Source organism: Meriones unguiculatus, chromosome 17, assembly GCF_030254825.1.
Source record: "Meriones unguiculatus strain TT.TT164.6M chromosome 17, Bangor_MerUng_6.1, whole genome shotgun sequence".
NCBI classification, from domain to species: domain Eukaryota; kingdom Metazoa; phylum Chordata; class Mammalia; order Rodentia; family Muridae; genus Meriones; species Meriones unguiculatus.
In genome coordinates, this window is record NC_083364.1 from 65,150,999 (window position 1) to 65,167,882 (window position 16,884).

General features: G+C 35.6%; 1 protein-coding gene across 3 annotated transcripts in view; it reads right to left on the minus strand.

The window, feature by feature from the left end:
- The window catches only part of Epha3 (EPH receptor A3), a 361,948-nt gene that overhangs the window by 49,290 nt on the left and 295,774 nt on the right, over nt 1-16,884 (minus strand). The window contains exons 6-11 of one of the 3 annotated variants that reach the window (XM_060370614.1): nt 15,330-15,454; nt 13,216-13,375; nt 10,372-10,474; nt 9,215-9,282; nt 5,075-5,200; nt 2,474-2,659 (exon numbers count right to left, since the gene is read on the minus strand). In XM_060370614.1, coding sequence (XP_060226597.1) covers nt 2,474-2,659; nt 5,075-5,200; nt 9,215-9,282; nt 10,372-10,474; nt 13,216-13,375; nt 15,330-15,454 — 768 coding nt within the window. Of the gene's footprint in view, nt 1-2,473; nt 2,660-5,074; nt 5,201-9,214; nt 9,283-10,371; nt 10,475-13,189; nt 13,379-15,329; nt 15,455-16,884 lie in introns of those variants that run through there. The other 2 variants (XM_060370613.1, XM_060370615.1) reach the window with 2 other exon arrangements.

Below are 16,884 nucleotides of genomic sequence, written 5' to 3' on the forward strand. Positions count from 1 at the left end.
AATAAAAGTTAAAAAAAAGAAAAAATGGGGTACAGAGCTAAACAGAGAATTCTCAACAGAGGAATATTGAATGGCAGAGAAACACTTAAAGAAATACTAACATCCTTAGTCATTCGGGAAGTGCAAATCGAAACAACCCTGAGATTTCGTCTCACACCCATCAGAATGGCTAAGATCAAAAACTCAAGGGATGATGCATGAAGACGATGTGTTTAGTTTTTGAGTGTGGTAAATGGAACTGTGCACAAGTGAGCTGAAGCCAATGGAGGATGTAAGGAACTGTCTGTTGTTCTCTGTTTCACTCCCCTGAGACAGGGCTCCTCATTAACTCTGGTGCCCCCATTTTATGCCTAGCAATCAGTAATCCACGTGTCTCTGTCCCTTTTAGTACTAGAGTCTGAGGAACATGTGGCCATGAACCCCCACTATTTGAAGTCAGTTCTTCATGCTTGCACAGCCCGAGCTCCCAACCACTAGATAATCTACCCAGCGCCTTTTTTTAGTGTTTATCATTAACGTATTAAGGCAAAAAGTTTTAGAAACTTGAAAGGATGATTTTCTATGTTCAAAATGTTAGAGAAGGTTTTCAAAAATCAAAAAGTAAGATAGTGCAATATGAGAATATAACATGGAAACTTGGGTTGGTGAGCTGTCTCATCAGGTAAATGCATTTGTTGCCAAATTGGACGATCTGAGTTAGGAGCCACATGGTGGAAGATGGGAAGTGGCATCTTTGCTTGTCTTTGACCTCCACACATGTGCTATGATACACATATGTCCTAATACAGACATACACATACAAGACATACAAACACACATAATAAACCCATGCTAAAAGAAGAAAATTAAAACATGAAAACTTTTTTTTTTGGTCCATATTTGGGGATAGAGTTAAAATGAAAAACAGAAAGTTGTTCTCAATATCCGTAGTAATTTCAAGACAAGAACCTTATGCTGTATGGCCATTCATGAGAATGTAAAAGAGAAATGAGCAATTCTAATGCACCAGGAGGTAGTGGCAATATGAGTATACCACAGAACAAAGTCAAAATCAGCAAGCCTTTCCTGAAGTAAAACGAGACATTGTAACCTTAGAAACAGAATAAGAAGAACAGCTGCATTACTACAAATGGATTGACTTTCCCAGTTGGGTTCCAGAGCTACAGAGCAACCGATTGATCAACATGTCATGATGGACATTAACTATCTAAATGACACTGAAAATCCAATGTAATGTGATCCTGTATATCTCTGACACTATGTTTTTCGCCCAAAGGAGCAATAGAATCACTTATTTTCATAATTCTTACTTATATTATCAATGTTTTAATTAATTGTAAAAAGAAAAAATATTTTTCACTGTCAAATATGTCAGTATTATTGCTATTATAGCCTGATAGTTAACAGTACAGAGGCAAAAAATAAATATGAGATTTCACACAGTTATGTTGTGTGTGTTTAAATTATTACATGTTGTTAAGTTGTTAGATCTATTTCATATGAAAACTCAAAGGAAACTCAAAATAGTCTTTGATATGCAATGCTCTTGTGTAGAGGGAAATGCCTTGTTAGATATACTGAAGTGGGAGAAGGTATCATTGCCACTTAGAATGGGCTGCATGTAATGCTACGGAAAAATAACATTGTGCAAAATATAATGAGTAATGCCTGTTGGTAACCATAGATTATGGAAATGTGGTGCCAATGAATTATCCCCTGAAAGATGCCAAATTTTCTGCCATATGTTGCCATTCACTGTATGGAGTCTGTTGCCAATTTCACTTATTCACCCTGTGCTCCAAAATCTTGAGAAAAAAAAAAAATCCCAGCACATTCTCAAGAGCTTTTCATTGGGACTGGAGCCAAGAATAACAGATCTGCCTCATAGGAACTCTTTAGCCTGGCTGAAGAAACGATCATGGATATAAATCCAGGCCTCTGTGATGGCTCTGAGCCAGAGGTTCCCCAGCACAGCCAGGAATGCACCTGGGAGCCTACATAAGAACTACCTGAAATCCACTGAGAAGCAAAGGGAATCCATAAGTCTTCTGTGAGGTCCAATCTTATGTCTTAGAACACCCCAAAGATTCCTATAATTTTCCTAAAGGCAGGAAGAGGGTAAGGGGGCAAAGATCTGAGAGCTCAAATGAAGCTGGTGAATAATGCAAGAAAAGGCAGTGAGGTGGGAGTTCCTGTCAAATTCCAGCCATTGTTTATCCTGCTACTCTGCAAACAAGATTGTCCTCATCAATTCCCTTCAAGGTAATCTTTAATCAACTGACTAAAGACAGAACAAAAGTTTCTGTAATAGAGAACAACACTTGCATTTATATATTGCCAGAAAAAAATAGTATGTTCATCATCAACAGAATTTACTTAGAACCATGCTACTTGTGATATCAAAATCCTTCAATGATTTTGAGTTGATGCAGTATCTGCACAGAATAAACAAAAGCAGGTCTTGCGATCTTACTTTTAGTAACAACTCCCTCCAGTCGGATGATGTTGGGGTGGTCAAACTGTCCCATGATGCTCGCTTCTCCCAGGAAGTCTCTCCTCTGCTTCTCTGTGTAGCCTACTTTCAGGGTCTTGATGGCCACTGAAATCTCTTTTTTGGAAGGAAGTTTTAAACGGCCACTGCACACTTCCCCAAATTCACCTGTTAGAAAATGAACAGAGCAATAAAATATAATGAAATATTAAAAATTCACGAGGCTGAGAAGATGACAAAGATCTGGGAGCTTAAATGAAACTGGTGAAGCATGAGGTCCTGAGTTTGGAAACCCAGCATCCAGGCAAAAGCTGGGTATAGTGTTGCATGTCTGTAACTGCATGCTGAGAGGGGGCAGAGACAGGCAGATGCCCTGGGCATGATGGTCATTGGGTCTATCCACAGTTATGAGCTCTACATTCAGTAAAGGCCTATCCTATCTCAACAACAACAAAAATCTAATAGAGATCAGTAGAGGAAAGCATCTAGGGTCAATCTCAGCCTACAGGCATATGTGATTACACCTGCACAAATACATGCATACATGCATAAAATCATCAAAACAGAGCAACTGTATCTTTTACATAATTCAGTTAAAATATACATTTGGATTTCCAAGTTATATTCTATAAACTCAAAGAAATTTTGGAAGATGGCAATATACAATTTCCTAAGAAAGTCCAGGATATCCATGAACCTTCAGAGAAGCTCTACATGGTTAAGTCACCACATCATAAAAATTCAAGTGGAAAATTGAGTGAAGACTCTACCAGACTTTACATTCTGTGTTGTAATAGCTAACATTATTTCAGGGTTATCAACGGGCCAGTACAGATATTAAGGTTGAACACTGGATTAATTTCAGATGTTTGAAACTATTCTGTTTTTACTACAAGGGCCAAATTGGCTATAGACTTAGGCTCACTGAAAATGAGAGGGTAAGCATCTGCTAACAATTCATTTTATTGGAGTATTGGTTTGTTGTATTATTGACACACTAGCTATAAAGTTTTCCAGGCTTCTGGGAGGAGAACAGTGATACAACAATATCAAATGAAGCATAACCAGTTGTATATAAAACCTACTGTAGAAATATTTTCTTAGACTTAATATTCTCCATAAAGATGCCTTAATGTGCAAATGATCTAAAAATTGTTGAACATGAAGCATTGCTGAATTTTAAAGCTTCCAATGTAGTTGATATAAAATTTCCTTGATGTATTAGGACCCTACCAGATGACTGATAAAATTTACCTATCACTTTTCCAATAGATGTTGAGCTACCTTTACAAACAGTTCTCTGACTGTATTGCAGTTATGATTGCTAGGAAATAGTACCACCCACAGAATTTCTTCTCCCATTATTGTACAGATTATTAGATATGTATTGTACCACACTTGAGCATCAGTCTTGTAGTAACCAATAAGGAATTTTTTTGAAGAGTTTTTCGATAAACTGTATGCTAATGTTTGTCTGTTTAAGGTCTTACATTGCTGTGAGTTTCTGAGCATGGTTCTTGATGTTTTGGTTAGTGAAGTGAGATCTGTTTATTACTTTTTTATTTTTTAATTTTTTTTTGTAAAATAAATGGTTTGACCTACAAAAACAGTAAAATTTTCTACTGATCTCTAGCTATAGCACAACAAATTGCCCTTTCTTTAGGAGTTTTAAACTCTCCTGAAATCACCTTAACTTGGCAAACCAGTATCCATTGTTTCCAAAGCAATGACTTAGGCAGTTCCTTGACAGAGCCACTTAAAGTCCAAAATAAAAGATGTAAAGATTTCTCACATATTTCTCAAGTAGGGACAGTGAGACAGGTTTCATGAAATACCAACAAACCTCAGCATGAACAGGGGCGAACAAACCCTTGCTTCTTAGCAACAGTTATAACTGTAGTGTTCCTTGGTGCTTGAGGAAAAAAGGAACAATATTTGAGAAATCATCTGATTTCCTAAACTCAAATTAGAATGTATGTCTACAGATATGTGTGGGGATCATAGGAGAAAGAGAAATTCTGTCATAGAATGTAAAGCAAGAATAAGAGTTCATTTCCCTTTATGGAGTTACCTGAACACTTCCAGAGACCTTTAGTGCATTTGTGTAAAAGCCTATGAGGTGAGAATTAAAGTAATGCATTTCGTATGATTTAAAACATACACTCAAAATGGTCATATGAATTTTATATCAAATGTGTCAGCATTTTATTTTTCGGTTGTTGGTTCCTTAGATTTAAAACACTATTTCTGTAAAATATCAAGATTTACGATTACTAGTCTTGTTTATAGTGAGACTCGCTTTATTCTGCTGCCCCCATTAGTCAATGGCTCTGTGTCACATGATCAGCCTTTAGCCACTGCTACTGCTATTTTATTTTTTCAATAAATAAAAGGCAGTCGTGGTCTGAGAGTCTGTAAGTCTGGCACCTTTGAAATCATTAGATTCCATTAAATGGTGTATTTATTTATTGCCTGTCTTTGATCATGAAATCAGAAAATGCCTGTCTCCATAGTAACACATTTATGTCTCAAAAAGTGAGCAAGCTCATGTTCCTTACTGTTAGCTATCAACGTGTTACTTACCTGCTCCAACAACTTTGTCGATAGATATGTTGGTGGCATCCAACTCCTTTGCAAACTCGTGTACTGCTTGAGTAGGGTCCTCATATGTATGTGGGTCAACATATGTCCTAAGACCTGGAAGCTTTACTATTAAAAAAGAAGAAAAGCATGATTTTACTTGGCAAATTTTCTGACATTAATAACTGAAAAAAATCTGATTCGCAATAATTTGTAGCAATCTCTAATCTAGTCTGTAATGTTAAAAAATCTGATAGAGAAATTGTACTAAGTGTGAAAAAATTAAAAAAAGGGAGGGACTTATGGGGGGATACAAAATGAATAAAGTGTAATTAATAAAAAATGTTCACTATCTAACACAAAGAGGAAGCACAATAAGATATATATATATATATATATATATTTTGCTAATGAGGTGAAAGGGAACATTGAAATGCAGACCTCATTTTTTTTAATTTGAAAATTTCATGGCTTTCTATAAATAAAATATCAGGGAATCCAGAGATAAATCTCTTATATAACATTTAGCTTCATGAAATTTCTTTCATTTGAAAAAAGATGAGATCACATTACAGATATTTTAGAATATTCAACGTTTCTTTAAAAGAAAATATTTCAAATAATAACCTAAGGTGAATTTATGAATACACATGAATAACATCAAGGATTGAAAATTGATTCCCACATTACATTTGTTGACATGATAGATTATTTTAATTTTGGTAACATGGATACATAGGTTTAATATAAACCATGTATGCTTAAAAGATTTTTGTTTGTTTGTTTAGTTACAATTAAAATGTTGAAGAACATCTTTCTTTTATGGAAAAGAAAAGAAAAACAGACACAGTAATTTCCAAAAATTAGTTTATAATTTAAGAATCTCATTTCCAAAAGGATAACTAAATAGTGCATAGGCCAATAATCATTTGAGTTGTTTCTCAAGGTAAGCCTTTAGCACAGTGGACTGTCAGCCAGTGAGTCCAGTGTTTCATTGTGTATGTTTTTTTTTTTTCCCTTAAGACTGATTTATTTCATGAAACTTTTATTCTTTTTCTGTAAAAATGGATGGTGGATTCATCCTATAACACAAAGACGTCTTATTCTTAGTAGCAAACTAATGCAACAATCAATAGAATGAACATTAAGACACTGTGCCTAAGGAATGCTGTCAAAAAAATTTTGATTTGGGAAACATTGAGTTACCAAAACATTTTAGTTAGTAAATATGTGCTAGAATTGTTTAGTTTTAGTCAGTTTGGTTACATGCAAATATTCACTTCAAGTTACTCATTCTCTGGTATATTTTGATCTGCCGCTACTTTTGAATAGCAAAGGCAGCTAGTATTCCTCTTTAAGGAAGAAGAACATTTTGAACATAATATGAAGTTGAATGATTTTTGTGGAATATGTGCACATATTTTGCTTTCCTAAGTTTGAAGAATGAAGCTCATTTTAGGGAGAGTTTTTGGCATTAGAATTTATAAAAATGTAAAATAATTGGTGAAATAAAATGTTTGAAATTTAAAAAAAGAAATACTGCCATTTTTAGAAGTCCTCAATTGAGTTTTTAATGTCAACTTAGAGAAAAATATGGATTGCTAAATAACATGAAGCTTGAAGAATTATTCTCCCCTCAAAATGAATCACATTCATTTCTATTAGTTAGCATAAAGTAAATTGATTTTCCATCCACATGACATTTGTTAAAAATTATAAACATAAACACATCCCCATGTGTAAAATGGTCTGTTCACTAGGGCTTTGGCTGTTGATTTTTAACTGTTCACCCCTGACGTTCTGGGAACCAGGAGGTTTGGGCTGCAAGACAAGTAATCCCTTCACACCAATAATTAAGGGCACCATACAGAGTAACTGGGCTCTGCCCTGAAAATCAGATAATAAACACGTGCACACGTGTTAAGCTGTGCTACTTTACAGCTCATTCTGTGCAAACACAATAATTTACATTTCCATTTTACCAGCATGAATTGCTCTAAGGACAGAAAAAGAAAGGAAGGAAGGAAGGAAGGAAGGAAGGAAGGAAGGAAGAAAGAAAGAAAGAAAGAAAGAAAGAAAGAAAGAAAGAAAGAAAAAGAGAAAGAGAAAGAAAGTACAGGCAGAGAGGGTAAGGAGACAGGATCTTAAGAGCCAAAACATATTTCTTTTCTTTTGAAGCAACATTATAGGACTTGTAACAAGGCTTGGGGGAATAGTTCATAGCTAGAGCTTTTTAATGTAATACTAAATAAATGGTCTGAAATAAACCAGCTGTCGTATTGAGAGGCAGAAAGTCTATGACATACGTGCAACTTGCCTTATAGTTTTAAAACAAAAGATAATATGCATTTCTTTTTAAAAAATGTGTTTATTGTGAGGACCGGGTAGAATGAAAAAAAATAAAAAACTTGGTTTAAAAAAACAAGAGCAAAATGTTAGAACCTGCATAGAATTGGTACAGACATTTATCAAAGTCCATATTCATAAGGCCTATGATTCCCATAAAACAGCTAAGACAGCATGGTCCAGGGGAGAAAGTGTTAATATCAAACATTTGCCTCTAAGATGGAGTCAGTGTACAAGAATAGAATTGCCTCATTCAGTAAGACTACGAAAAAACTAGAAGCCTACTCTTCTATAATTTGATAATTTCCTGAGTTTATTTGGTAAACTAACTTACTCAGGTTGGAGTAACCTACATAGTTGTGGCATTGAATTAAGGTAAAACTTCAGTGTTTTATCATTAAATAAATTATACTATTACAACTCTACAATGCAATGAATAAAACCTGCTGATTCTGCAAACTCGTTTTTTCCTTAATTTTTTTTATTATTATCATTTATTACAATTTATTCTATTGTATCCCACTGTGTCCTCCTCCATTATCTCCTCCCAATCTCACCCTCTCTCCCTCTACTCCCTCTACACCCCTCTGATACCCCAACCAAGGACAATGCATGGGGAAGACTTAAAGCCCTGCTCAGATGTAGCCCATAGACTCAGTCTCCAAGTGGGTGCCCTAACATGGGGAGCAGGGGCTTTCTCTGGCATGAACTCAGTGACAGGCTCACTGATCACCTCCCCCTGGGGGATGCAGCCTTGACAGGCCACAGAGGAAGACAAAGCAACCAGTTCTGCAAACTCTTGTAATGCTTCTGTACATCAGCTTACATTTTCATAAGTATTTTTTTTCTCCCTTTTCTCAACCTATTGTTTGTTTTCTACATGTGAACTAGGAAAGAAAGTATTTATGTGAGTTTTAACCTAAATGATAATTTTTTTAGTTGCAGAGATAGTAGTTGATAGGAAGCATCCACTCCATCTAAAGACAATTTTAAAGGGCAAGAACAAATGCTGAAGTAATTATTGTTTGCAGGATTACATTATTAGTCCTTGAATGATATTTCAGAGTGAGGGAGCATCAGACTTGTCTTTTTGCTAACTTCTAGGAGATCTTACTATCCTCTGAAGGCCATTGGTTTTTACCTGCTACCCTAAATGAAGTTAGAGTTTGGAAAAGCAGACACATGGAATGATTTATTTTACCAGAGGGAATAAAAATGAACATCTTTTTGTAAAAGTTTTGTTATAGAAAAGTGTATTTCTTTTAAAAACTATTAATAGAAGTAATATTGATTGGTATAGATGTGGGAAGGGAAATATTGTCTGTTCTACCAGTTAAATGATATGTCACTTTAACTTAAAGTGTTAATTCTAAAAGCTCTTTCCTGGTTGGTGGACCGAATGGAGTAAGGCCTTTCCCATGAGAAGAGGCTGTTTATATTTTCTTGGCAGTCAAGAGAGGGGAAATGCTCCTATTTAGATTTCAGCAGAAGAGTAGTAGTGAGGAAGTTGAGGACATGCTTTGCATTTTAGCCCCTCAGGGCTGACTACAGTTCTCAAGATGCATCACATTCTCTGAATGTAAAAACACAGGTTACACTTTCCTTTAAATATGCCGAAACACAGTCATGAAAAAATTGCATATTGCATGGATCTCCTCCACTTTTGAAAGTAAATTTAATTCGCTCATTGTTCCCTCAGAAGACCACTTTAGAATCCCTTTTGTTGATGAGAGGCTACTCACTCATAATCCAGCAAGTGCTAAGACTGCAATGTTAAGACAACGTTTAGAAACTCACAGTGCCCATTCCCGAAGTGAAGGCGCTTCTCATCAGAACTGTTCTTTGACTTGTGATAGCCACAGAACCTAGAGGCAAAGCAAGAAAACATGAATGCACTGTCTATGCTCAGAACACGTAAAGCTCCCCAAATAAACCTTTCCCCTGCAACAATCAAATGCTTTAGTGAAAGCTTACTGGCATTACACTCTGCTTTTTCTGGGGACCCTGGAAGGTTGCCTAATGAGGAGACATGTAGCGCTGCCTCCCCACTGAGCAGACACCTCCAGTTCAGTTTTTATAATGGCCTTAGAATGTGTTTATAGTATTTTTAACAACTACTGTTGGAATGAATAAAGGATAAAGTCTTCATTGGTAATGAGTGCTGTGCCCAGTTACCAGTGTCTGGGGTGAGAAAGTGTCAAGGAAATCTGGGGTTATTTGAAGAATGAGGGGATAATTGGAAAAAGAAGGTGGAAACTAGGGGTGGGGTCAAAAGAGAAGTGGTTTGAGTTAGAGGGGGAGGCTAAGAATTAATGGAGACCAGGGAGTTTGTTGTGAAACTGTGTTTTCCAGTAATGTCAGAAGCTACACCCATAAAATCTCACCATCATGGCTGCCTAATCATGAGCTAGGCAAGGACAACAATGATAGACATGCTAAAGCGGACAGTGCAAAGCTCAGGAGGTGTCAACACTACAGAATAACCGACAGGCAACCAAAGGAGGCTGGGATCTGGAGAAATTGTCTTCCCAAAGAAAGAGCACATGAACTGGTTATCTAACACCAAACTGTTAGCCAAGGAAACATGCACATAAGTAACATTGTATAGACTAAACAGGTTATATTTTGGAATATATAGGTATATACATGTGTGTATATATATATATATATATATATATGCATGCAATAACAATGAAAAACTGAAGTCATGAATTTGACAGAGAAAAATGAGGGGAGGTTTTAGAGGGAGAAAAAGAGAAGGATAAAATATTGTAAACATATTGTAATCTCAAAAATTAAAGAAAATATTAATGGAGAAATAAAGTGAAAGAAAAGATGAAAGAAAATAAGAGAGGGATCTATAACATAAATATTCTAATCAGTGAAGTGACAAAACAACTCATGGCAATGGGGAAGCCACAGCTAAGGTCAATAGTTCAGTTAAGTAAACTCACCTCCCAATCAAAACATAAATGACAACAGTGAGGACAATGATGGCCACTGCTGCTGAAATAGCAATCATCACCACGTGGCTATTCTCACCAGAGATGGAGAAAGCTGCAAAAGAAATAAGAGCACAAACATTACCAGCATGACTGACAGCTACATGGCAATGATTATAAATTCATCCCACATACTGATTTATAACTGGGATGTAGTTTAATCTAAAACTGAAAGAATTCACTCATTTAAAACAAAAAGACACACTTCTGATTTTTGTGAAATTTTTCATTAATGAAATTGTGGTCTAATAATAAATTACTCTCAACATTACTTGAATACCTATATGTGAAATATGGTGACCTGTTTTTATCAATCCGCACTCCATGAGACACATTGGGTAAATCAGAATTTACTGGGTGAACACAGGTAGAGTTTCTAGTAAGTAGCAAGGGGAAGAATCTTCTTTTGAATCTCACGTGTCTATTTATTGGCAAGGGTAATTTTAATTTCCAGCCATATAGATGAAGCTGAAGGGCATTGTAGTAAGTGGAGTAAGCCAGGCAAGGAACAAATGTTTCATGTTCTCTCACACTCAAGGCAGCTAATAAAAGTCAAAATCATGCAGTTAGAAGATTAATTTTCATATAAACATTATATTGTTCTTGCTAAGTATATACAATTATTATTGTATCAGTTTCAAAAGCAATTTGAAAAACAGAAAAATCGTGAAATGCTGATTTGTGTGCCTCACATCAGCAACAAACTCTATTTTCCATCTTCATATGGAGAACCATCATTTGTTAATTAATTCAGAAAGGAATCAGGTAGAAATGACTCTAATGCGAATCTACTTAACTTTCAGAATTTGTGTAGCTCTCATCTAAAAAAAAAAAAATTTTTTCTTCCTGGGTAGGTATAAAAACTCAAAACAATAAAGCATCATTGTATTACATCCTAGAACTCACTTTCTAGTATCAGGCATAACAGAGGGAGGTTCTTCTGCAATGCTACTCTGACCTTCTTAATCATTTTGTTTATATCAATTGCTATTTTGTTCTCATATACATTTATAAGTTTAAAATAATAACTTGCAATCATTTCCAAGAGAAGGAATTTTAATACTCTGAAATATGGCTTGTACTGGACCATGCGGTATTGCATCATGAATGCACAAAGATTTAGAGCTGCTAAAGTCGTTTTGCAATTATTTTTTTTTGTTCTCATCTAGGATTTTCAATTCATTTTAAGCTTTGCTCACATGGATTCGATGGCATTTTACATCATGCTCTTCATGTCTTTAGAAAGGACATTCTTCATGTCTATTTTCTCACAAGGGGGTAAGGGGAGTTTCTTAAAGGTAGATTTGGGTTTTTCTGGATGATGGCTCTCCTTAAGCAGAACTGGCAATGGATGCCCTGTGAACAAATGCCATCTAAGGGCAGAAAATCCCAGCACCTTGACAAAGCTGGAGTTCTCCATGCTAAACAGCATTACCACTTGGCAAAGAGTTTCTTATAAAGTATTTATTTTATCATTTTGACTTGAACATTTTTATCATTTTTATTAGTCCTGTGCATTCTTCCTAGGCATAAATATATCACCATACCAGTAATAATGTGATTTCACAGTTGGACAAAAATATTTAGAAAATAGAAAATGCAAGTGCCAAAGAAAATGGAAAATTAAAATGGTCAGAACAGATTACAAGGTTTCTCTTCAGTAGAGTGCTGGGGGTTGGGTCTCTTTCGAGGATAATCGTGGCCTCACTGGTGTGGACTGTGGATCATCTCTGTGGGCTATTTTCATAACTGTGGCTTTGGCTGTGTGAAGCTGTTTGTGGCCTATGTGTTTTTTTCTATTGTAATTAAAACGACACCGATTCACTACAAATACAACTATTCATCCATTGTAAAAATAGCTCATATCATTAAATGTCATTGTTTAGCAGGATCTTACCCACACAATACACTAACAACTTTTGTCTTATGAACAATTTTGTTTAAGTATGCCTCATTGTCCACATGCACTCACACATACACACACACACACATAAACTCAAGTATACATTTGTTCAAATTTTACTCTCAATTAATTGCAGTGTCATTTGTCATTCTGTCAAATAAATTTCACTTACATTCATTTTATATTATCACCATAGTAATGCTCACTATCCTTTAAACAATCCTGTTATAGCAGAGGATTTTTAAAATAAGAAACATATGTATTTCAAGAAAGATAATGTCCCTAGAAAATTGTTTGCCCATTTTAGAGAAATTTTACCCACCTCTGAGTGAAATGGACAGACTATTCAAATTGTTTATCCGTAGACATGAAACTATATGCACATACTTAAAATTTTAAACTCCTATTTCCTAGTTCATATGTATTGGATGTATAAGGATTAAAATAAAGCTAACATTAAAGTTGTTAGTTGTTAATTAAGCAAAATTCTGTACTGGATGCACTAAGAATTAGAATGAAATTAGGAGCCTCATGGCTCACTAAGCTTCTTTTATGGAGTTTATTAGATTTTGCAATGAACTTAGAATATCTGGACTGGCAGGCACTAGCAGCATTCAATCACATTAAATATTGCTCCTCAGAAACAGTTTCTGGCCAATAGAAAATACAAAGCATTTCAGAAATTAGAATAAAATAAATTTGTAAAAGGGAAGAGGCCACAGCTACACATCTGCACCAACACAAGACCACACACACAAGAACAGGCAATCTGCTAAAATCCTCTCAGTACACTTCAAGTGCATGAACGTTGTTTAATGTTGAGGACAAATAATCAGCCACTTTGTAATTTTTGCTACACCCCACTTTTTATAGTAAACTGAAGTGATACATACAGTCCGGACTAGTTTCAAACTCAAACTTGCGGCTGTTGGTTCCATATCCCGCTGCTGTCCGGGCTCGGATTTGGAATACATAAGTAGTATCTGGCTTGAGGCTACTGATAGTAACATTTGTGCCTCGTGCCCTCAAAATGGTATAACTCGTCTCTTGTTCCTGCTTTGGAGTAAGGAAAAAATCATGTTAACATCAAACCTCCATAATACTATCACAGTAGATTTTTCAAGATTTTATCTTAAAGTAAAAGATGTGAATCACATTAATTATTTCATCCTTTAGGTACAAATGATCAAACTACCTAATTTATATGGAATGATTTTTCCTCCTGCACAGAAAGCAGGAAAAAATATTAGGTTGTATTCTTTCACATAGCCTAATATCCTTATGAAAATACCTTCTTTGCAAAATCAAAGCTAAGAAAAACCTTCAAAGTAATTCCAAGATTAAACTTACAAACAAAACAAAACAAAAAACAACTCTTCTGAGTTAAATGAAGAGAAATATCCCATAAATATCTAATAGGAAATATTTATATTAGTATTAATAATTTTAAAAGTTAATCTATTTAATAGCATATATTTTTATCTCAATCTACCTATATCTACATTACATTTAATGTGGCTCACTATTATTGATTAGAGGTGAATATGTGAAGTATCTCCACACCAAGGTCTAGAAATATTTCTCAAGCACAGTTTCCTCCAGGAGGTTTGCATGGCATATTAATATTCTTCCCCTCAAATACTGCTTAAAAATGAATATATACAGACGTTTATTTTTCTTCTAGAATATGTTCATGTAGATGCTTCTTCCTATCTTCTGTTCCTGTGAGTGTATACATGCTTGTGTGCATGCAGAGGCTAAAGTTGGGCATTTATTGTCTTCCCCGGTTGCTTGCCACCTTATCTATAAGACAGGGTCTCTAACTTAACATGGAGCTAAGGGATTGGCTCGATGACCTGTCCAACACCCCCAAGGTGTTCTGCTGTATCCACTTCCCTTGTGTTGCAGGGATTACTGGCACAGCCTGTAATATACCTGGGTGATTAGGGATCTGAACTCTAGTCCTTAGGCTTACACAACAAATTGTTTACCAAATAAGCCATCTCCCTAGCCCCTAATTACAGATAATCACTAACTGACGATACTGATTAGATGACATTTGAGCTGCTACATTAATGAACAGAGCAGATTTATTTTTACATCATTAATTTACTCATTTATTTATTTATTTATTTTTTAGGGTTTTTTTATTTTTTATTTTTTTTATCAGTTACATTTTATTAACTTTGTATCCCAGCCGTGTCCCGATCCCTCATTCCCTCCCAGTCCCTCTCTCCCTCCCTCATCTCCACTGTGCCCCTTTCCAAGTCCACTGATAGGGGGGGACCTCCTCCCCATTCATCTGATCCTGTTTTATCAGGTATCTTCAGGACTGGCTGCAAAGCCCTCCTCTGTGGCCTAACAGGACTGCTCCTCCCTTCGGGGGTGGGGAGACCAAAGAGCCAGTCATTGAAGAATCATTGCTCTCATACTCTGAACCAGGCCCTGTTTATTCCCATTAGCAAAATTAGCATGAAAGAACATAGATCTTGTAGAAAAAGTTTTAGTAAAACATTCAAAATATTTATTTGGGAATAGTTTTTAAATTTTTGTCTGCCTGCTAATGTAAGTTCATTATATATGTATGTATACATATATGGTATGTATACATATATATACATACATATATATATATATACAAAATTTTAAATGTCTAAATTTTTATCCTATATTATGTAATAATTTTAAAAATTGATGTGCTTCAGCTGGATGACGAACCACTAAACAAATGTTAGCATAACAAAGATTTTGATGAAAACAACTTAAATACCCTGACTGTTGTCATTACTAACTGACTTTGGAAGTCACATCTCTGATGTTACCATTTGTTGTAGAATAGAGAGTAATTGATAAAATGATTTCTGAGTTTCTTCTACCAAAAGATCAGAGAGGTCACATGACCAGAAGCAAGCAAGTTATTTACAAGATTGTGTTTCATGAGGTAATAAGGGTTTTTTTTCTTTTTTTTTTCCTTGCCCAACCCAACTCTGCAATATCCTTTCCCCACCTTTTCATAGTATTTGACCTCATAGTCCAGTATAATTCCATTTGGATGTTCAGGTTCTTGCCAAGATAAAGAGATACTGTTTCTGGAGGTCCGATCTTTCTTAATTGTCACGACAGGTGATGGAGCTGTAAATAGATAAAGTGGAGATTGAGTGAGTGGGTTGGGGAGTAAGAACACGGAGAGAAGGCAACAAGTACAGGAGTCCACCATTGCTCTGCTCTTTGGCAAGAAGGCCTTTTTCCATTTCCGAGGCTCTTGAGTATTAATCTGGTCTCCTGCACTGCGGCAGCAGCTGGATTGCAGCCCTGATGCATGAAAGCCTCTGGAAAATGAGCTGAAATTTTCTGCTGCTTGTGGAACACTGCACGTGAGCAGATGTTTTCAATCTGCTTCTATAATGTAAGCAGTGAAATATACTTGATGTATTAAAACATGGAACTAAACATCAGGACTACCTATTTGTTATAATGTTGCAAAGTTATTAATGCCAGATTCTTCAGCTCATTGATAACATTTTCATGTGCAACTCTGGAAGTGGACTGGAATCCATTATGTGCAAGGAGTCCCATGATATCCATAGGTAATAGTAATATTTAGGGTATTATACATTAAATATGATACATAACATATTACAACAGATCCTGACTAACAGAAATATCATGAATAAAAATATATACACAGAAAATAATCTTCTACTTTTAGTTTTTCATTTTTAAGAAATATTTAATAAGAAATACAAAGACACTGCTAAGTTTTAGATATGCAGAAATGTTTTGTGATATCTTATTTAATGGTGAATCTACATATGTTATTCAAATCATGAAATGGAAATAGAAACACATGTAGAACAGATATGATACAGACATCTCATTAAAATTCTTTAAGAAGAAAAATACATATTGTCTATTCAGGTACTTATTTCAAGTTTTGGTTCAATAGACAACTGAAACATCTTATTGGGAGCAAAGGCAATCTGTGCTAATGGAATATGCCAGTCTACATTATAAACACCAAACAAAAGCTCATTAACCATTAAAGTCCTTTCATTATGGAAAAAACAGTTTTTTAAGTTTCACTTCATTTATTTCTTTTTTGTCTATTTGAGTTTATTTTTATTTTTATTAATTACAGTTTATTCACTTTGTATCCCCCCTGTAGCTCCCTTCCTCATCCCCTTCCAATCCCACCCTCCCTTCTCTTTCTCCACCCATGCCCCTCCCCAAGGGGAGGTCTTGCTCTCCTTCCTTCTGATCCTAGTCTATCAGGTCTCAACAGGACTGGCTGCATTGTCTTCCTCTGTGGCCTGGTAAGGCTGCTTCCCCTTCAGGGGGAGGTGATCAAAGAGCAAGCCAATCAGTTCCTGTCAGAGACAGTCCCTGTTCCCATTACTATGGAACCCACTTAGACACTGAACTGCCATGGGTTACATCTGTGCAGATTATCTCTATGAATGGTCCTTGGTTGGAGTATCAGTCTCAGAAAAGACCCCTGTGTCTAGACTTTTTGGTTCTGTTGCTCTCCTTGTGGAGCTCCTGTGGTCTCCAGGTCTTTCTAT